This window comes from Tamandua tetradactyla, chromosome X (assembly GCF_023851605.1).
Source record: "Tamandua tetradactyla isolate mTamTet1 chromosome X, mTamTet1.pri, whole genome shotgun sequence".
Lineage (NCBI taxonomy): Eukaryota > Metazoa > Chordata > Mammalia > Pilosa > Myrmecophagidae > Tamandua > Tamandua tetradactyla.
In genome coordinates this window covers 70,463,551-70,486,197 of record NC_135353.1, presented here as the reverse complement: position 1 = coordinate 70,486,197, position 22,647 = coordinate 70,463,551, and the positions used below count along the sequence as shown (strand labels likewise).

At 37.5% G+C, this 22,647-nt stretch overlaps 1 protein-coding gene across 1 annotated transcript; it reads right to left on the bottom strand.

Annotated features, from left to right (window-relative positions):
• Positions 1–13,254: 13,254 nt before the first annotated feature.
• TCEAL7 (transcription elongation factor A like 7) lies at positions 13,255–14,021 on the bottom strand. Its single transcript, XM_077146979.1, is given in 4 exon segments — positions 13,255–13,350; positions 13,352–13,509; positions 13,512–13,575; positions 13,890–14,021. Coding segments are annotated over 4 exon segments (450 nt in total).
• Positions 14,022–22,647: the final 8,626 nt, after the last annotated feature.

Sequence of the window (22,647 nt, the reverse complement as noted above, 5' to 3'; positions counted from 1 at the left end):
TGGAATGCTGTCCTGGGTGTGCGACAAACAGTCCTTGTGAAAATATGACCTCATTATGGTAAGGAGACACAGGGGGTGGTTGGAACATGAGGGAGGGGTCAATGGTGCAGTTTGCCCAGAGCACAGAGCCCTGGGCATGCAAGGCTAGGAATGCAGGCAGGGTCCGCAGCGTGTAGAGCTTTGGCAAAGGCAAGAGGTGGGCTGCCTTGAGGGTGTTTGGAGCTGTGATTATCTCTATCTGCTTTCCTAATTGCACCAGCATTACCTGGGACTTTTTCTCCTTCCAGGGGCTATATTTGGCTCTGAGCCTGTGTTGCTAGGCAACAGCCTGCCTCTGAAGGTGGAAGCTGGATTCTGGGTAACTGGTCTGGGCAGTTGTTTCCATAGTTACCTACAGAGGGGATGACAGAGAGGGGGTGGGGAGAAGGTATGGGAAGCCTTTACGGAGGTGGGGTCCTTGGGTCTTGAATGGCCTTCTCTCTGGGAGGGACCCACTCTACAGCATGGAAATGTCAGCAGACCCTGTCGAAGGAAGAGAGCTAGGAGACGAGTCAATAAACAAGGGATAGATATGGGATCAATTATCAAATGAAATTTATTTTTGTCTTTTAACATACATAGGATTTTCAAAAAAAGAATTTGGAAATACGTTTCCTCCGATGTTGCTTTTCTTTTGTTTGTTTGTTTTTTAGTTTTTTTTTTTCAAGATGCAATAAGGTTTTTATTTATTTATTTATTTATTTTTGCCTGGGCAGGTACCGGGAATTGAACCTGGGTCTCCAGCATGACAGGCAAGAATGCTGCCGCTGAGCAACCTTCACACTGCCCAAAAGGGTTTTTGTTTTATATTTTTTGTTTTTTTAAAACATGGCAACATACAAACACGAACATTCTTACCATAAGAGCATTTCATTCTTGGTATATAATCAATAACTCACAATATCATCACATAGCTGTATATTCATCACCATGATTCTTTCTTACAATATTTGCATCAATTCAGAAAAAGAAATAAAAAGAGAAAAGAAAAAAACTCATACAGACCATACCCCTTACCCCTCTCTCATTAACTGTTAGTATTTCCATAGCAGGCGAGCCTCCTACCACTGAACTACCCGTCCATCCTCTAATTGTTTGTGTGTGTGTGTGTGTGTGTGTGTGTGTGTGTGTATTTTCCTTAAAATCTTCTGCATGTCATGTAGAAGCTATATGCACTTGATTTCTTTTTATTCTCTAATGTTCTGGCTAGAATCTCCAGTTCAATATTTAAAATAAGGAGTGAGAGCAGATATATTGTCTTATTCAGGATTTTGGTGGAAATCATTTACTTTTTCACCATTTAGTATGATGTTAACTGTGGGATTTTAATGGATGCTCTTTATCCAGTTGAAAAACTTCCCTCTATTCCTAGTTTGTTGAGATTTTTATACTGGAAAGGTTTTGAATTTTATAAAATCCTATGTATCTATTGAGGTCATATAGGTTTTTTTTTACCTTTATTGCATCGATATGGCATATTAGACTAATTGAATTTTGGATGTTAAAAGTCAATCTTGCATTTCTAGTGTAACTCATACTTGGTCATGGTGTATAATCCATTTTAGATTAACTGGGTTCGATTTTCTAATAATTTATTGAGAATTTTTGCATCTATATTCATAAAAGATACAGGTGTACAACTTTCTTTTCTTGTGATTGTACTCTTCTGCGATTGATAACAGTGTAATGGCCTCATTTTCTGAGTGAAGAAGTCTTCTCTCCTATGTTTTTGAAGAGATTTTGAATAATTGGTACTAATTGTTTAAATGTGGTGAAATTCACCAGTGAAGCCATGTAGGTCTAAGGTTTTCTTTGTTAGAAGGCTTTTGATTTCTAATTCAGTCTTTCTACTCGATGGGTCTATTCGTATTTTCTATTTCTTCTTGAGCCAGTTTGGTAGTTTGTGTGTTTTAGAATGGGCCCACTTCATCCAAATTATGTAGTTAAATGATATGATATTATTCATAATATTTCCTTGTAATGCATTTTATTTCTGTAAGGTCAGTAGTAATGCCTTCTCTTTCACTCTGGATTCTAGTCATTTGAACTCTGTCTTTTTCTTGCTCAGTCTAGACAAAAGTTCATCGATTTTGTTGATCATTTCAAAGAAACAACTTTGGGGTTAATTTTATCTAAATTTTTTACTATTCCATTAATTTCCATTTAAATCTTTATCATTTCCTTGTTTCTGCTTTCTTTAGGTTGAATTTGTTCTTTTTAAAAGTATATTTAATGAAAGGTTTTGTTATTGATTTGAGATCTTTCTTATACAGGCATGTGAAGCTATAGATTTCCCTCTGAGAACTCCTTTAGCTATGTCACATAAGTTTTGGTATCTTGTGTTTTCATTTTCATTAACGTTAAGTTTTCTTAATTTCCCTTTTGATTTCTTTATTGAAACAGAAGTGTGTTGTTTAATTTCCGTATATTTGTGAATTTCCTAAATTTCCTCCACTACTGATTTCTAATTTCATTCCACTTTTGTCATAGGAACATATATGTATTATTTTCAATGGTTTTAAGTTTTTTAAGGCTTATTTTATGGCCTAGAACATGACGTATCATGGAGAATGTTCTAGGTACATTGGAGAAGAATGTATATTTTGCTGTTATTGGGAGGAATATTTTATATATGTCTCTTAGCTCTAATTGGTTTATAGTGTTCTTCCTGTTTTCTATATCCTTATAGAGCTTATGCCTAATTGTTCTAGTTGTTATTAAAAGTGGACTACTGAATTCTCCAACTATTGTTTTCATTGCCTATACCATTCTTCGTTTATGACAGTTTTTGCTTCATGTCTTTTGGGACTCTTTAATACAAAAAAATTATAATTTTGATTTTTTCTTGATGTGTTGACACTATTATCATTATAAAATGTCCTTCTTCGTACAAGCAACAACTTTTTACTTAAACTGTATTTTGTCTGTTATAGTATAGCCACTTCGGATTTCTTATAGCTGCTTTTCCATGATACGTATTTTTCTTTAAGTTTCAACTTATTTTATCTTCGAATCTAAAGTATGTCTCCTACAGATAGAATATAGTTGGATTTTCTTTTATGTCCAGACTGATGATCTTTGCCTTTTGTAACTGGATCGTCACTGACACTGGAGCCAAGCTCCCGCCAGGTTCGGAGTCTTCCCAAGAGAAATAATTCAAGAAAGCGAAATAAAGTGAGAGCAAACAGCAAGGTTTTACTGAATGGAGAGTGCATGCTAAAGGAATTAGTGCAGGCTAGCTCAAGAGAATCACGCCTCGGGGCCCCATGATTGTCATGTGTTCATATTATTTCCAAAGTGCTGATTACTACTTGCAGTTATGGCTTACTTGTTATGTGCTTATTACAATGTTTCAAAGAGTTCTTTCTGTTAACCTGATAGGAAACTGGTTTGCAACCTTCACAGCAGAGCTAATGGTGAGGTCAGGTCTCAATTCATACTGGGATGCTGGTGGTGAAACTTTTAACCCTTTCATGACCAAGGAGAAGACTAGTGACCATAGCTCAGATACTGTATTCTATCCTGCCACATTTTGATTGGAATTTTTAATCCATTTACTTTGTCATGCATTCTTTTTTATTAGAGACATTGTAGGTTTACAGAAAATACAGAGTTCCCATATACCCCCCTCATTATTTACACCTTGCATTTGTGTAGTATATTTGTTAACAATTGGTGAAAGAATATCATAGTTTTCATTAGTGTTCACTTTATCATACAGTCTTATGTTTTTTTACATTTTTATTCTAACGTATATCCAACCTAAAATTTTCCCCTTTTGATCACATTTAAATATACAATTTAGTGTTATCAATTACATTCACAATGTTGTGCTACTATCACCACCAGCCAAAGAAAGAATGAGTAATGGAGAGTTAATGCTTAAATGGCACGGTATTTCTACCTGGGTTGATGGAAAAGTTTTGGTAATCCATTTACATTTAACATTGTCATCGATATGCTTGGATTTATGTTTTTCATATTACTTTTTTTGTTTTCTATTTGTATTATGTTTTCTTTGCTCCTCTATTCCTCATTTACTGCTTCTTTTGCATTTAGTGAAAATTTCTTAATGACGCATTGTAATTCTGTTGATTTTTTTCACTACTCTTCCGTTTATTTTCTTAACGGCTGATCTAGAGCTTAACATATACATCTTAATTTATATGAATCTACTCTAGATTTACACTAAATTAATTCCAATGAGATATAGATACTTTATTCCTATATCGCTCTATTCCTTCTCCCAAATTTGTATTCTTGATTGTATGCATCTTTCATCTGTATATGTTACAAACCCAAAAATGTGTTGTTACGATTATTACTTTGTATAATTTTATGTATTTTAAAGAATTTGAGAGAAAATAAAGAAGAACAAGTATGTTTATAGCATTTGTTATTTTGACCCTCTTATTTAACATTTCTAGTTCTCTTAATTTTTCTTGTGGATTTTAGTTACCATGTGTGTCATTTGCATACGCAGTAGAGATTTGCTCCCACCCATCTCCTTAGTGTTGTTATTTTTAAATATATTACATTAAATGTGTTATAGAAAAGAAGAAATAATCTATTTTACTCTCTTTTATGATTTCCTATACAGTTCTTTATTTTTGCCTGTGCTATTTGTTTGTTCATATGGATTCAGATTACTGTCTGGATTCATTTGTGTTCAGCTTGAAGAACTTACTTTAGTATTTCTCATAAAGTGGATTTGACAGCAACAAATTTTCTCAGTTTTGTTTATCTGGAAATGTCTTTGTTTCACCTTCACTTTGGAAAGATTGTTTTTTTGATACAAGACCATCGGGTGGCAGTTTTATATGTCAGCAATTAGAATATGTCATCCCACACCCTTCTGGCCTCCATTGTTTCTAGTAAGAAGTCAACTGCTAGTTCTGTTGGGATTCCCTTGTATGTGTGAAGTCATTTTTTTCTTGCCGCTTTCTAGATTTTCTCTTTGTCTTTAGCTTTCGATATTTTTAATCTGATGTGTCTGGGTGTGGATCTCTTTATTTCTCTTACCTGAGTTTAGTTGAGCTTCTCGGATATTTAGTTTAAAGTTTTTCAGCAAGTTTGGGATTTTTAAACCATTATTTCTTCAACGTATTTTTCTTTGTTCTCTCTCATCTCTCGTTCTCCTATTATATTTATGTTGGTGCACTTAATGTTTCACATTTCCCTGAGGCTTTGTTAATTTTTCTTCATTCCTTTTTTTCTCTGTTCTTCAGATTGCGTAATCAAATTTTCATTTCTGTTACTTTACTTCTCCACCCCAAAACTTCAATTTAGTTCTTTGTAATAATTTTTCTTTGTTTATATCCTCTCTTTTATGAAACATTGTCTTCATACCTTCTTTACTTTTTTGCATGGTTTTCTTTGGTTCATTGAAGACATTTATAATAGCTGAATGCAGCTATTATAAATGAAGTCTTTGTCTGCAAAGTCTGGCATCTAGGCTCTCACAAAGGCAGTCTTTGTTGCCTTTACCCCTATGTTTGGGTCACACTTTCATGTCTCTATGCATGTCTCATTTTTTTGTTGAAAACTGAACATTTTAGATAATATAACCATAACAACTCTAAATACTGATTCCTCCTACCTTCACCGTGACTTGCTGTTTTTGTTGTTTGCTTATTTGTTTAGTGGCATGGTTGGACTATTTTAATGAAGTCTCTTTCCCCCTTAGGATACAGCCTCTAATATTGCTCCTTAGAGGGTGTTGGGTGGTAGCAGTATTCCCTGTTCTTCTCAGCTTGTCTCTACTGACATGGTATCTCCACACTATGAATAAATCGGTTTGAGGGAAGTCAAGGTTTAGGATTCTCAACTGCTGAGTTTAGGATAAAGTCTCTGCCTTGCAAGTGGGAGCTGGGTCAGGGAAGGAAACCTCAGACCTCTCAGCTATACTTGCCTTGAATAGAATTTATGCACCACGGGGCTGAGGGTGAGGCAGATTGAGAAATGCTGGTGGCCTTCCCCTCTCATGCAGAAACCATAGCCTTAGACTGGGGTTTGTGGGAGGAGGGACTTCACGTTCTTGGCTGAACCTGCCTGAAATACAGCTTCAGTCACTCTGAGCTATGGGCAGGGAGGAGGTCATGGGATGACAGTGGTTTTCACAGGGGTCTCCTTCACGGTCTCTTTCCATGTACTTTCTGTTAAGCTTCTGCCTCATTTGGTACCGTCCTCAGCTGGAGTCCTTATTGACTCCAATAATTTTTCTCAGATGGCTCTATTGTTTTCCAGAATGCCTGAAGCATAAATTGCTTCAAAGTCTGTTTCAAATAAAATTCTAACGGTTAATTTTTGAGCAAAACTTTGAGTTTTTTCTGAACCCAGGAGGACTGTTCTTAGCTGTTTCTTTCCCAGGCTTTCTGTCACGAATTTGCTGGCCTATGGTTTGGATCTATTGTGCGATTGTAGAGGATCTATTGTTCTAAAGAGCCCCCTTAGGCTTGAACTTCCCCACATTCTGTTTCAAATAAAGTCAGTTCCTTTGAGGACAGCTTCAAAACTCTGCTTTTATGGACTGCCTCTGTCTCTGAGTAAAAAACCTGCATCTTACTTTGGGTGCTGGCCAGAGCAATGCTCTCTGATCTTCTCACCTTGTTCACTGGTCTGTCTCCCAATCTATACCCTTGGTTTTATATGTGGGCTTGGGTAAGGACAATCTGGGCCCTAGTATTCTCATACTGCCATGCCTAAGGTAGAGTCTCCATGATATGTGTTGGGGCTGCATGGAAGATCAGGGAACTCCTGACTTTTGGCCACATTCACTAAGAATTTATCCTCTTCAACTTGGAGTTGAAAGAAATGAGAAATTCTGGCATCTTGCCTATTCTAGTGAGATACCATATCCCTTGATTGGAAGCTGAAGGGAGAGGGACCCTCAACTTCTCGGTCATACCCACCTGGAGTGAAACTCACATCCAGCTGAGCTGTAGGTGTAACTAGTCGCTGGCTGGCAGTGGTTCCAGCTGAGCCCTGATCCAGGTGCATTCTTCTCAAAGCTAAAAGAATTTAGATATGAGAGAGCCAGTAGAAATAAGTAGTAAAGTTTATTAAAGAAAAGAAGAGAGAGTACACATTAGAGAGTTTAACAAGGATGTGTCCAAGGGAGTGACACGCCCTAAGTAGAATGGGCTAGCTTGTTTTATAGGAAAGTTTTGTTTGTAGCAGGTTTCCATACTAACCTTTGAATACTAAGTGTCTTCTTTTTTTCTAGGAGGAGATAGCTAGCAGAAGTTGTGGTTTATTGTCACATAATCTAAAAATTTGTTTTGGGGCAGCTGGTTAGCAATCTTTATAACTCTATGCTTCTTATCATTAGCTAAGAGTTTGCTTTGGGCCTGGAATTTTACACGCTTTTATGGTTTGGGGAGGTTTCAATAGTTTAGGGGCTTTAGGCAAATTTTTGTCTCAGGAAGCTTGCAGCTGAAGTTTGCAGCACTGTATTAGTTCCTTTGAAGCTAGGTAAGAAACAACAACTTGCAGTTGTCTGTTAACTCTTTCAGAGCTGAATAGGAAACCAGGGACTTACAGTTGTCTTATTTTATCTTGCTTCATAGGGAGTAAGCATGTCTTAGCTCAAATGCGACAGACTCTAGTTTTTATTACGAGATTTAGTCGGTTCTCTTGTATAAATGTTTCTTCAATTGCTGTGTACCCCTAGAACAATTTTCAAAGACTTTAAAATGTTTAAAATTATTTTTACCCATTTTTCTTATTTCACTGGGTAACTCCTAACGTTGCCGTTCTATAAGTGGTACTACAATCCATCTTTATTGTTGAAACAAATTTTATCCAGTTTTAGAATTCCATGTAGACAGGTTCCCCACTCACCCCTGAGGTAGATTAAATAGGGAAGGAGGGAAGGGGAAGTGACCCTAAGACCCGTAGCAAGAATTTCCTTTTGGTATGCATAACTAATTCTTAGAGAAATCTAGACCCCTACCAGGGGTTGACACTGTGAAGGTTCTTGACTCAGCACTGTAAGGACTTAGAAGGGCCTTTCCAGTCTGACTATGCTAATAAAGGATTGATGAGCTGCATGTTTTTTTTTTTTTTGCATGGCCAGGCACCAGGAATCGAACCCATGTCTTCAGCATGGCATTTTTATTATTTTTTCTTATTTCACTGGGTAACTCCTAACATTGCCGTTCTATAAGTGGTACTACAATCCATCTTTATTGTTGAAACAAATTTTATCCAGTTTTAGAATTCCATGTAGACAGGTTCCCCACTCACCCCTGAGGTAGGTTAAATGGGGAAGGAGGGAAGGGGAAGTGACCCTAAGACCCGTAGCAAGAATTTCCTTTTGGTATGCATAACTAGCCCTGGCACACCTAACTCTCACTCAGGTTGACACACCTAATCAATAAAAAGTGCAGCTTGGGTGGTGCGATGGTGACTCAGTAGCAGAATTCTCACCTGCCATGCTGAAGACATGGGTTCGATTCCTGGTGCCTGGCCATGTAAAAAAAAAAAAACAAAAAACATGCAGCTCATCAATCCTTTATTAGCATAGTCAGACTGGAAAGGCCCTTCTAAGTCCTTACAGTGCTGAGTCAAGAACCTTCACAGTGTCAACCCCTGGTAGGGGTCTAGATTTCTCTAAGAATTTCCGGGGCTCTCTGGCATACAACAGAGAATTCATGGAACTTTATTGCATCTATCCTAGAACTCCCAGGGCTCTCCAGCATCCAGCCTAGAATGCCCAGGGTTCTCTGGCATCCAGCTAAGAACTCCAGGAGCTCTCTGGCACTGATCTTATTAAACTATTTGGTGGTACATGCTGACTAGTCCTTAAATACTTTCTTGATACTGTGTCAAGAACCTTCATGGTGCCAGCCCTTGGTTGAGGTCTCTATTTCTCTGAGAACTCCCGGGACTGTCCAGTTTAGCCCACTACCTTAAAGAAGTAATTTTTATTTTCATTTGGCTTATGTAATTTCTGAGGACAAGTCTTTGATCGTACTTAATTTTGTCCTTAATAAATTTTAATTTCAGGCTGTATTTAAGAATTTCTATTTATCACTGATTTCCAGTAATTTGATACTGATGTGACTTATGTTTTCTTTTTACTTATCTTGCATAAGTTCATTAAGAAACTTCCATCAGTTTGTCTACACCTCCCATCAAATTTCAGTCACTATTTCATGAATTTGTTTTCTTTCCTGACTCTCTCTGTTCCTCTTGGATCTCAATTTCATATATGTAGACTACTTAAGATTTCATTTAAGCTGCGTTCATTTTTTGCTTTTATTTCTTTCTGCACTTTCATTTCTTTGCTTTCTATTTCTATGTATTTGAATCCACTGATGTCATATTCTGTATTTCTAATCTGCTGTTATCCCATACAGTAAATTTTTCATTTAAAATATTTTATTTTTCATATATATATATATGACCTTTTTTTTACTTTTTGTATCATCATTTCTCTGTGTATTATGTTCCTGTTTTCACTTAATTGTTTGAAAAGGACTATAATAACTGTTTTCATATATTTTTCAGCCAATATTATAAATTCTGTCAAAACCAGGTCTGTTTCTACTGTCTGATTTTTCTCCTGATAATTGCTAGCACTTTCTCACTGCTTTATCACTGGATGCTGTACATTATGAATTTTACATTCTTGAATATATTCTGTTCTGAAACTTCTAGCAGAATTGACATCATGACATTATTGCTTATTCCAATCCATAAAACTGTTATAACTCTACATTAATTTATGTCTTCTTTGATTTATTTTATTAGTGTTTTGTGGATTCCACCATACAGTTCCCATATAAATATGTGAGATTGTTTCCTGTGTTTCATTCTTTGTTGGTATATTATATGGTACTTAAATAAAATTTCAAATTCCAGTTGCTCAGTTACAATGTAAAAATATAGAAACATAAAAGATTTTGTGTGGTGAATTTGTATCCTTTAAACTTACTAAACTCACTTATTTCTGGATATCTTTGGAAATTCTTTGGTGTATATATAAACCTGAGGTCGGTAGATACAGATTCAAATAATTCTCGTTTGTATGGTATGGATATACTTTTATTTATTCAGCAATTAATTAAAATTCCAATTATTTGTAGGTTTTGCCACTAGAAACAATGTTGCCTGCAATGAGTATGCTTCTACACATATTCAAATCACTGGTGCTTTCATTTCATTACTTGGTCTGAGCCAAAAAGCCAAGAAACAATTGCTTTCATTTCAGTAGGATACATTCCTGAACGTCAAGACTGCTTGGTCAAAAGGTATGTATTATCAAGTGGCAATGCATTTGCATATAAGCTGAAGCCATAAAATACAATATAACACATTTTTAAGACTTATGAACAACTCCATATGATTTTTCACCTTCCTTTTCATATGTGCCATCAGGAACACGTTACTATGAGATGAATGCATACTTACGTGGTATAGATGGACCATGATTCATTTGACCATTTCCCTATTGATGACAGTTTATTTCCAATATTTTGGCTTTTATAAAAAATGCCACAATAAATGGCTATATATGCTTTCTTGTATGCGTGTGTACATATATCTCTATGGTAATAAAAAAGCAGTGGAAGTGCTGAATCATCTTATATTCAAGTATGCTTATTGGTTTATTTGTCTTTTCCTTCTACATTTGTAAGAGCTATTGGGATATTAGAAAGTTTTCCCATTATTTTCATGGCATTGTAGAAATTTTCTCCCAGGCTATTTTTGTTTTTGGAACTCTTGTACCTCTTCTTATATAACCTCTGGGCTTTCTCACTTGCTTAAGAAGAAAATCACCATGACAAGACTATACAATTTTTTCTCAATTGTTACTGTAATTTTTTATTTTCATTTCCAATATTTTCATCTTTAATCCACCTGGAATTTATTTTTGGGTTTGTGGAGAGTAGGAATCTACCTTCATTTTTTCTGACTGATTAGCCCATGTTGCTTGATGCTTATGTTAAAAGACAAAACACAAAAATTTGCAAATATGTACAGTCCTTACATAAGTATTCTTATAGTTAAACATTTTCTCACCACCGTGAACTAGTACAAATTCCAAGCAGTAGTTACTAAGTTAAGGAGTATGCAAAATATATAGCTTTGATACTTACTGTAAACAGAAGCACAAAAATAATGTATCAGTTTACTCTCTGAATATGAGAATGCCTACACCTTTAATAAAATTTAATATTGTAAGCATTCGCTTGCCTGTTTGATAGATGGATAACAATAATTCATTGCTTTTATTTTTTAATTTGTCTTTTTGCCTCCTAATAAGGCTGAATAATGTTTATTTTCCACATCGATTTCTGTAGGGAATACTCTATATCCCTTTCTTAATTTTCAAGATACGAAAACCATCATTTTCTTGTTGATTTTTAGGAACACTTAATTACCATAAACCATTAGACCTTTTTATTATAAAAAAGACTCTTGTGCAGTTCAGCTGAAGCAGAGTCTACAATGAGAGTATGAGGCACTAATGGTGATCATGATAGCATGGAAATGAAAAGTGGAATTCCAGGGCCGAATAACCAAAGATTATGATTCACTGGCCTTGTAAGAGTGTGTATGTGTATGGAGGGATATGTGCTAGAATTCTGAATTTTTAATAAGCACTTCAGAGATCATCATGCAAAGAGCTGACTTGAAAAACATGGGTGATATAATGTTACAATAATTTTATAAATTGACTTTGGGTAATAATCCTTTCCTGCTGTGCTTCTTTTGAAAATGTAAGTTCTAGTTTCGACAGAAGTAAAATTATTGTCAATTTTATGCAATCAGAAGTAGAACTGGGCCAAGAACACTAGCACCCTAATTAAGTAAATATTTATTAAGCACTCGCTATATTTTAGGCACAGCACTAATCGAGAAGGGTATAATGAAGAATATGACGTAGTCTTAACATTGAAATTCGAAAGTCCAGTTTGCAGATATACAAGTACACACACGCGCACACACGCATACACATACAAATGTGTTCTGAACCAGTAAGTCAGGGATGCCAGGAGCCTTCAGGGAAAAATCATCTCATACAGACAAAACTTTAATCCTTAGACTTAGGGGGCAACTCTGACTACAGCATGATGTCTTTAATTCAAACTTCTACCTCATCCAACTCCCAAATGGATACCTTACATCTGAGTTCTATTGAGAGGAGGGGTCCTGTGGAAAGTGCTGTTTTGCTAAGAACTCTGTTAAAACATTGTGGCCAAGGAACCCTGGAGCAGTACCCACCTTTGTTAAGTGTCATTATAAAACAGAGTCTTTAGGAGACGGAATTTGGGATTAAACCCACTGGAGACTCCAGGGAACTCAGTGGGGTTTGAGCATGTAAGGACCCCAATGCATCAGCAGTCGTGGAGGTGAGCAGAGAGCAATGGACTCAGAAGTGGTAGCAGTGCCTAGCAGGTATGGCAAGGCTCAACTGCAGAGGATGACATGGAAGACCCCACCTCCCAGCCCCCTGGAATTGTTTATGAGCACAGGCTGAGACATGCCAGGACCCTCCCTCCAATAATTAGTGGTTCTATAGTGGGTTTGCATCCTGTATGTAGAGGTGGAAATAACAGCCCACAAAGCACAGCTCACAGTTACTACCTCATTTCTTCCCCACAGAAACCCTGTGAAGGAAGTATTTCCCCCATGAAAAGGCTGAGTGTATCTGTAATAAATGTTAGTTATATTACTCTGACAGAGATCTAATGGCAATTTGAAGTTCACATTTCTTTTTTATACTTCTGTTAAGAATTTATTGAGTTCCGATGACCTTCAAGAGTGATTGACAAGTTATTTTAATTGTCTTTTTATTTTAGCTTTTGTGTGTGTGTGATACAAGTAAAAATAATACACATGTGTGTGTTAATATATATATTCATTTTTGGAAAATGAGAAAATGTAGATAAGCAAAAGGAAGAAATAAACAAATCACACAAAGATTCACTGTTAACCTTTATGTGTAATATTTCTGACATTTTCTTTTCCATTATGTCATATAAATGTCCGTATACAATATTTTATATAATTCACACATGCACACACATATGATATTTTACCACTTGTTAATTTCACTTTACAATGCACAATGAGCATCTCCCTATGCAAATGAATGAAACCCTCTTCTTAAATGAACGAGTCTGAAACAAAATATATTAACAAGAATCATATGTAAGCCAAAGCAACATTGATAACAATATCAATAACCGAAAATAGTTGAATTCAGGGTAAAAATGCACTAATGGGATAAGGACGGTCCCGAGAATTCCTATGGTTAGAATGTAGCGCCCTAAATTTCTTTCTCAGACCCCTTATGTCTTTCTTCCAAACACTTTTCCATCTCACCTCCTTCTCTTGTCATTTCTTCATCTTTAAAATGCCTACAATCTATGTCCTCTTTAAATTCCTCGAGAGACTGAAGCAGCCTTTGCCTAAAATTCCCTTCTGTTTGCTGGCGTTCAAATTCTTCATATGGCATTCTTTCTCTCTCTTTGGCACGCTGCACTTGGACTTTCCTTCATTCTCTTTGCAGTTTTTTTTTGCCTGATGATTTTGTTATTGCTGCTAAACTCCAGGGAGAAAATATAGAGACGTATTACTTGATTTCTTTTCAGAATTGTCAGTTTCTCTTAGAGACCTAATCTTCGACCCCGTCCCATAGGACCCGCCGTCAGGAGTTGGAGACCATCTTCTCTCAGATTCCTTTCCCCTCCCCACATTTCCCCAGCAGACAAGGCTAATGGCCTCCAATCGGAGAGAGGGTAAGGTGAACAGCGAAGATGCAAATTTCACCCAGTTCTCGCCCTTCCCAACCCCCACCCTCAGAGGTCCTAGTCTAGCGCTTCCTTCACACTGACCTGTGCCGATCGGGGTAGTTTCTCCAGTTTCCCTAGCCAGGTGATGTCTGTGAGCAACAGACTTTCAGACCTGTAGACAGAAAGGCAGGAGGCTCTGTGGACCAACCAGCCCCCAAAGACAAGACACGTCATTTTCTTGATTCTGGCACTCTCATCACCTTTGTCCCCCAAAATTTCTTACTTCTGGGTTCCCTTCCTGTCCTATTCCCTCGTTCTGGATCACTGTTCACGCCACCGCCCCCTCAATCTCAGGCCTCCACTTTGCAAGCAGGCCGGCAGTGAGTGAAGAGAACTACTTTCAAATGATCTCTAAATTTTTCTGTTCACATCTCAGGATTCCAGCCGTTCTCCACCCAGCAGCCTGCAACCCAGGCCTGCCATTTCCTCAAACGGAATTGAAGAAAGACTGAGAGATAAAGGGAAAGCTTCCAGGATGAGAGAAGATGATTATTTCTTGCAGGAGACTTCCACCTACTTCCCAATCCTCTGTCCCCCCTCCCCCCCACCTCTCCTCCACCTCGAAATATACAATTATCTCGGCCGAATTTGCAGAGGTTTCTGAAAAGCAAGCTTGGACCCACTCCTGTCACTAGACTCGGCTACTACCGCTCCAGGGTTCCCTAACACCCATCTGTTAGAATTCTGAGGAATCCTTCCAGTGGCCACAAGCATGCAAGCCTGCAGGGTAGTAAGGAGCTGATACCCTGAGGAGAACTAAGCCCGGAAATATAAGGACTTCGGTTCACGTCAGCCCTGATCACGTGAGGATTATGTCATCCTCCAGCTCTGGTCCCCACTTTCCCTTCCCACCAACAATGCTGCAGGAGTGGGATGGTTTACCAACCCGCCTTCCCCACCACACCAGGTCCTGTCATTCATTTTTGCCTTTGCTAATTCCAGAGGTCAAAAGTAGCCCCTTCTCCTTGTGGTTAGAATTTGATTTCTAACTTTCTCTGATTACCAGGGAGGGCCTGCATCTTCCCATAGTCATATTAACCATTGGTACCTCTTCAGTAGTATTGTTGAGAAGGATCATTAGGTTTCCTTTTCTAGGCTACAAGGACAAAAATGTAGCAGTCTTCCTTTCACCTTCCCTCCAGCCACTAATAGTCACCATTTCCCTTGCAGTCCAATCCTCTCAACCAAATTGTAGGAGAGGCAGGATGAGTCTAAAAAGGAAATAATATTTGAAATATGTTTTTTACTTTTGTTCTAATAATTTCCCATTTTTTCTAAATGTTCCACAAACTTATATTCTTTTAATAATCATAAAATATGATAAAGATATGTATATGTAGAAAAGGATTCAAGACTGAAGGAAAAAAAAGACCCAGCCACCTGTTCCTGCTGCAGAGTCATAATATAAATATAGACTTCCAGGGAGATACATTTTTAGAGTTTAAAATGTTGGAGTCAGCTGGAGGCTTCCCCTTTGAGGGGCTCCTGAACATATCGGGCTTTTCTATTAGGTGAGCAATTGAAGCCATAATCCACAGCAGCTTGCCCTTAGATTTTTCAGATTTGAGTAGTCAATCACAAAATTTTGCAATTTCAATCTCAATATCACACCCTATATCTCCCAATTTTTGCCATACCCTTATCCCTTTTACCCCCCTCAATACTGTGCCTCCGAACTCCCATCTTTTCTCAACACCTTCACTCAGAATCGGAGAATTTTACATTTCTCCTGGAGATCCCTATCGTATTCATGTGTCCCTAGACCTTATTCAGCCATACTGGGTACAGAAACTCTGTTCACATTCAGTCACCCATCACATTTAACATTTTGCTGCTAAGTTTTTGATACTCATTTAAGTAGCTTTGACGTTGTTGAAATACACGCAACAAAAATGGGCATGTAAAATTCTTAAAACTTGTTTCATAAACTTTATTTATGAAACTAAAGTTGCCACTAAGAAGTTTGATGTAAATGGTTCCATGAAAATAGTTAAGTAGTTATAAAGAGAAGAGATCTTAATAAGAGCAGAGCATTATCCATTATTAAAAAATCATTAATAGTGATGGAGGCAAAAGTTTTGGTGGTGGAGTGGAGAACGCCTGAATCCTCTGTGAATAGCATTTCATGTAAGATAATTATGCAGCTAATTTATTAACATGGTTAACAAATAGCTAGAAGGATCCGTGTCCTGAAGATATTAACATCAAAGTAAGAAGCATACCTTTGGAGTTAGACAAAACTGAGTTGAATTAATTACATTTGCTTATCGGTTACATGACTAGAATCAGTTATTAAAAGTTCCATGTGTCACCTCTTCTATGAAATGGGACTAATAGTGATGTTAGTATTAAACTATATGATTTATATAAAACATTTAGTATAAGACTGACAATTATCAAATATTCTAATAAACCACCAGATCCTCTTAAGAACCTCAGGAATTCTTACAGTTCCCACTTGTCTCTAAGCCACTCCTATACTGCAGGTAACCATCGACCTTTCCTGGACCACTATAACATTTACTGGTCTCTTCACTCTGTGTCTTTCCCTCTGCTGAGAGAACAATGACTCCAAACACCAGATATGTTCATATCATTGCCCTGAATTATTTTTTTTTTCTTTTTTTTTTTTTTTTTCACATGGGCAGGCACCAGGAAACGAACCCGGGTCCTTGGGCTTGGCAGGCAAGCATTCTTACCTGCTGAGCCACCATGGCCCGCCTGCCCTGCATTATGTAGAGTCATTCTTTTAACAGTTATACAAAATAGGGACATCTTTAGTTGATCTTCTAAGAATCTGACAAAGCATATCTCCTATTTATTGATAAAAACTGGCATGAAAATACATACAATGTAAGTAAAATGAAACACTGAGTAATATTTGACCTAATTCCCAAGGATTGGCTATTGAATCTCTTAGGTGCAGACATTGTATAACTCCAAAAATGCAGACATTGTATAAGAGAGGCATTGTATAACTCCAAAAAAGCCCTAACAATTGGGAGAGATACCTTCACAAAAACTTACCAAATGGCATCAAAATCAGCTCTACTCACCATAATGATCACCCCAGCCTACTTCCGCCCAGGTTGATGTAGGGTGACAGGTGATAGGAAGAGGTAAAGAATTGTGGAAGCCATTGATCTTGTGGGAAGCTCAGGGCTATTAATTATAATAACAAGAACAACAATACTTATAACACCTAATATATAATGCTTCTTATGTTCCAGGAACTCTAACAAGCTCTTTATATATATTAACTAAATTAATACTCAAAATGTTATTATTAGGAAATTAAGGACTATAGATGTTAGGTAGCTTTACCAAAATCATAGTCAGTAGTAAAGATACAATTTCAACTGAATTATTCTGACTTCCAAGTTGGCACATGCTAAAAGGCAATTCCATTCCTTCCTCACAGATGAAGGAAGGGATATTGCTTCCCTTTTTAAATGAAATGAAGAAGGAAAACTCTAAAAGAATCACGCACAGAGAAAGGCCTGAAAAAAGAAGACTCGTGTACATTCCGTGGTTATATCACTGTTGATCCTGTTTACCAAATGAAATGACAGGCTGAAGATTGAGATAGAGTGCATTCCCATTTTTTATATGCAAGGTTGGGAGAATTTTCCTATTAGATAAAAACTGTAGAAGATACCTAGGCTATCTTGCTGGTTTCTCTTCCAATATGGCTTCACACAGCGTGGGGGTTAGCCTTCTAATTAGCCTAACGTCTAATAAGAAGAGTTTCTCTTTTCTAAAGCAGCTGGAATGCAATATACCAGAAATGAGTTGGCTTTTACAATGGAGATTTATTAACTTACAATTTACAATTCTTAGGCCATGAAAATGTCCCAATTAAGGCATCAACAGGATGATACCTGGTCTTAAAAGACAGGCTGCTGCCATCTGGGACACCTCTTTCCTATGGAAAAGGAAATAGCTGGTGTCTACTGGTCTTCTCTCCCTGGTTTCATTGCTCTGAGCTCCTGGTTCCAGTGGCTTCCTCTGTGGGTCCTCTCTTAGTTTCTCCAGGGTTTTTCTCTCTAAGCTCTCTCTGCACATTTTCCATCCTCTCATAAAAGACTCTAGTCAAAGAATTAAGGAGCACCTTGAATGGGCTGGATCACATCTCAACTGACATAACTTACTTAAATGGTCCCACCCACAATAGGTCTGCACTGAAAATAACGGGTGACCTTTTCTTGGGTATGTAACAGACCTTAACCATCACAACAAACATTTCTAGGATCCTACAAATGAATTAAAAGAAACCCAATGGCAGAAATGATGGAATGATTGGGACCAGATGTACCTTCCTGCCCTGAATAATTAGATCATTGGCCAAATATACCCAACAACTACAACTGTTTTCAGACAATGGACAACAGAGGGATATGATCCCTCAGTGAAGGTAAATAGTCAAGGTGAAATTTTTTACTGTTTTAGCTTTTGACTAGAGGCATACTATGCCTGATGGTGTAGGGCAGAGAGGAGGAGCAAGTTGGCTTTCCTGAGTTAACAAGAAAGAAATTGGTGTTCTGGTAGGTGCAGATGGCTACAATAAATGGGCAGACTATCAGCAAGGTGGAAATTATGCAGAAAAATAATTCACAAATATTCGTATGGTTTCCCTTGGGTCTATTGCTACATAGTAAGCTGTGGATGGATAAGGTGAAACTCTATGAGACTGAGTGAAGAATGACAATTGAGATGGACTTCCAGGAATATGGCAGAATAGGAAATTGCAGAGCTCACTCCTCTCACAAAACCAGCAAATACACAAGCAGAAAATGTCTGAAACAACTGTCCTGGGGCTCCAGAGACCAGGGGAGTACTCAACAGCATTCAAAGACAAGCAGGACTAAGAGACTGAGAAACTGCCATGAAAAAGTGTAACTCATATGGCCAAGGATCCTGGTGCCCATCCCCCACCCTGGAGGCAAGCAGCTACTGATCCATCTGCTTCCTGCCTTGGAGGTTGCTGCAAATTAAGAGGGCTGTGAAAACCCTCCTCTCCAAGACCAGAAGGGGACGTGGCCCAGTACTGAGCCGGTTATTAGCCAGAAAATTGAGACCACTGGGTTCTGCTGCTTTAGCCCATTCTGAACAGGCACCAGTCACACCATTGTTTCCACGAAGTTAGAGTCGGAACCCCCAGAGGGCTAAAAATACCCTGCCTTCTTAGGGTTGTGGGGAATAGATTGCCAAACAGCGCCATCTGTTGGGAAAGCCGGAAAAGTATACACTTGGGAAGCCATCAAAAAGTCTTCTTGGCAAGGAGCATCATCTGATGTGCAACCAGGAAAGTACACCCATGGAGAACTGAAATAAAGGTTTTGGGGCATCTTTACTGATACTCTTTCCAGGGTCCTTTGGAATTGATCTACAACCCCAAAGTTGGTTCCTGGCTCTGCTTTGTCTGAGAAAAATTGATGAAACAAGAATCAAAGAAGAGCCTTAACAAAAACCCAACCAATAACAAAAAAAATACTAGACAAGAGAGAGAAACTGATCTTCAGAATTATCTCATCAAGATAATCAGATACCCAGATATCAGCAAAAAAAAATTGCAAGCCGTACTAAGAAAAAGGAAGATCTGGCCCTGTCAAAGGAAAAAAATTGAAAAATCAAGGGAGATTAAAAAAATTTAAGAAAACTAATAAAAAATGTTGAAGCAAATCTCATAAACCAATTCAAAGAGATGAAGAAAAATATGGGTAAAGAGACAAAGGATATTATGAAGACAGTGGGTGAGCATAAATAAGAATTTGAAAGCTTGCAAAGAGAAAAAAAAGAACTTAGGGGAATGAAAGGCACAATAGATGAGGTTAGAAATACACTAGAGGGGTGCATAGGAGAGGGATATGGAGGGAGCCATGGGAGAGGAGTATGGATTCTTTGTGGAAGTAAAGAAAATGTCTTCAGATAGATTATGATGGTGAAGGCTTGTCCATACACTTAGGTTGGATTGTATGATGTGTGAATAAAATTGTTTAAAAATGAACAAAGAAACAAGTGCTAGAGAAAATGTGGAGAAAGAGATGAACTTATTCACTGTTGGTAGGGAAACTGAGAGGAACAGCCCCTTAGCGGGACAGTGTGGTGGTTCCAGTGAAGGCTAAGGATGGTGTTGCCATAATATCCTGCAATCCCATTGCTCAGTATATACCTGGATGAACTGGTGGCAGTGTTTCCAATACACAATGGAGGGAAGTGGCCTAAAGGTACAACAACTGAGGAATGGAAGGAGGAACTATGGTGTATACATACAATGGACTACTGAGCAGCTGAAAGAAAGAATAAAGTTGTAAGGTATGTAATTAGGTGTTTGAACCTTAAGGACTGTATGTTGAATGTAATGTCAGAAACAAAAAGACAAATATTATCATACCTCAATCATATGGACTAACTGTAATATAAAACTTGGTGAACTGAAGTCAAGAACATGGGTTATCAGGTTGGGGGCTATTGTAAATGTTCCTAGATTGTAAGCTCTTACAGCAATCACATATATTCAGAAGTTCTGTTATTTCTAAATTCTGAGATAATAAGCTGTTTGTATATAACCTGGTTGTTCCCAGGAACGTCAGGCTATTATGTGACACCTGAGACTCAGAGTTAGAGCTCTGATGCTGTGAAAGTCAGCAGTACCCCATACAGGAACTGTTCAAAAAGTTGAATATCATCTGCATTTTAAAACTTCAACTTCTCTGTGAGGCCAAATGGAGAGATGTTTATTTGGTGCAAAATTTATATTTTGGGTAGTACGTTCCCTAATTTAACGTGTATGGTCATTTAGTTGAAAACTAAATCTCCCCGGCAGCATGGGACAGTAATCCCAGAATTTGCCAGAACCCAGCATCAAGGTATTGAGAAAGCCTTCTTGACCAAAAGGAGGAAGACAGAAATGAAACAAAATAAAGTTTCAGTGGCTCAGAGATTTCAGAGTTGAGAGGCTATCCTGGAGGTTATTCTTATGCATTATATTCTCTTTAGTTTATGGTGTATTGGAGTGCCTGGAAAGAAGTACCTGAAACTGTTGAGCTATGTTCCAGTAGCCTTGATTCTTGAAGATGATTGTATAAAGATATACTTTTGGACAGTGCAAGGGTAGCTCAGTGGTAGAATTCTTGCTGGCCAAGCAGAAAATCTGGGCTTAATTTCTGGACCCCGTACCTCCAAGGAAAAAAACAAAAACCAAGAAAAACACCTTCTTCGAGGTGGGCAATGGTGGCTCAGTGACAGAATTTTCACCTGTTATGCTGGAGATCTGAGTTCAATTTGCAGAGCCTGCCCATGCAAAAACAAAAAAAGATAAAACTTTTACAATGTGACCATGTGATCATGAAAACCTTGTGACTTATCCCCCTTTTATCCGGGATATGGACAGATGAGTAAAAAAAAAAAAGAAGATAAAAATAAATAAATAAATAATAGGGGGATAAGGGGTAAAATAAATTGGGCATAGAGAAATAGTGGTGACCAATGAGAGGGAAGGTTAAATTATTGTATGTGTGCGGTTTTTTTTGTTTGCTTGCTTTGATTTGTTTTTTTACAATGGCAGGCACTGGGAACCAAACCCAGGTCTCCAGCATGGCAGGTGAGAACTCTGCCTGCTGAACCACCGTGGCTCGCCCATGAGTTTTTTTCTTTTTTCTTTATTTCTTTTTCTGGAATGATGCAAATGTTCTAAAAATGATCACGGTGATGAATACACAACTATGTAATGATATTGTGAGCCATCGATTGTACACCATGAATGGAAAATATGTGTGTGAAGATTTGTCAACAAAAAATATGCTAGAGGCATACAACATTTGATTTGCACAGCCAGAAGAAAGGATCCACAATCTGGAAGACAGGACATGGAAAATCAAACAGAAAAAAAGTAAAGATAGAAAAGAGAATGGTAAATTTCTAGTCTCTGGGAATTGAATGGCAGCATGAAGCAAACAAACATATGTGTAATGGGAGTCTGAGAAGGAGAAGAGAATAGGAAGTGGGGCAGAAAGAATATTTGAGGAAATATTAATCAGACTGTGAACTGCCAAAGACAGAATATTCTGAAAGCAAAAATAGAAAAGTGATCCATCACATACAAGGAATGCTGAATAAGACTAAGTGTCAGTTTTTCATCAGAAACCTTGGACATGAGAGGACAGTAGTATGATGTATTTAAGATACTGAAAAACTGCTAGCTTAGAATTTTTTACTTGGCAAAACTGTTCATCAAAATGATGGAGAGTTTTAAATATTCACAAATTAGCAGAAACTGAGAGTTTGTTCACAAGAGACCTGCCCTACAAGAAATACTGACATGTGTTCTGCAGGCTGAAAAGAAAAAACAGCAAAGAGGCATAGAGGATAGTGTCAAAATGAAGATTATCAGTAAAGGTAACTAAAAGGGTAAAAAGAGAGTAAAAAAAATACAAGGTATGGCATATAAAGTCCAAAGGATAAAATGGTTGAAGTAAAAACTGCCTTTACAGTAGTAACACTGAAAATTAGCAGACTAAACTCCCCAATTGAAAGACACAAACTGGCAGAATGGTTAAAAAAAAATACCTGATCCAACTAAATGTCTACAAGAGACTCACCTTAGACCCAAGGAAACAAATAGGTTGAAAGTGAAAGGCTGGAAAAGATATTCCATGCAAACCGTAAATAAAAATAAAAAACAGTTAAGTAGGTATACTATATTGGACAACATAGTCTTTAAAGGTAAAAACTGTTATAAGATACAAAGAATGACATTATATATTAATACAAGAGGCAATCAACAAAGAAGAAATAACAA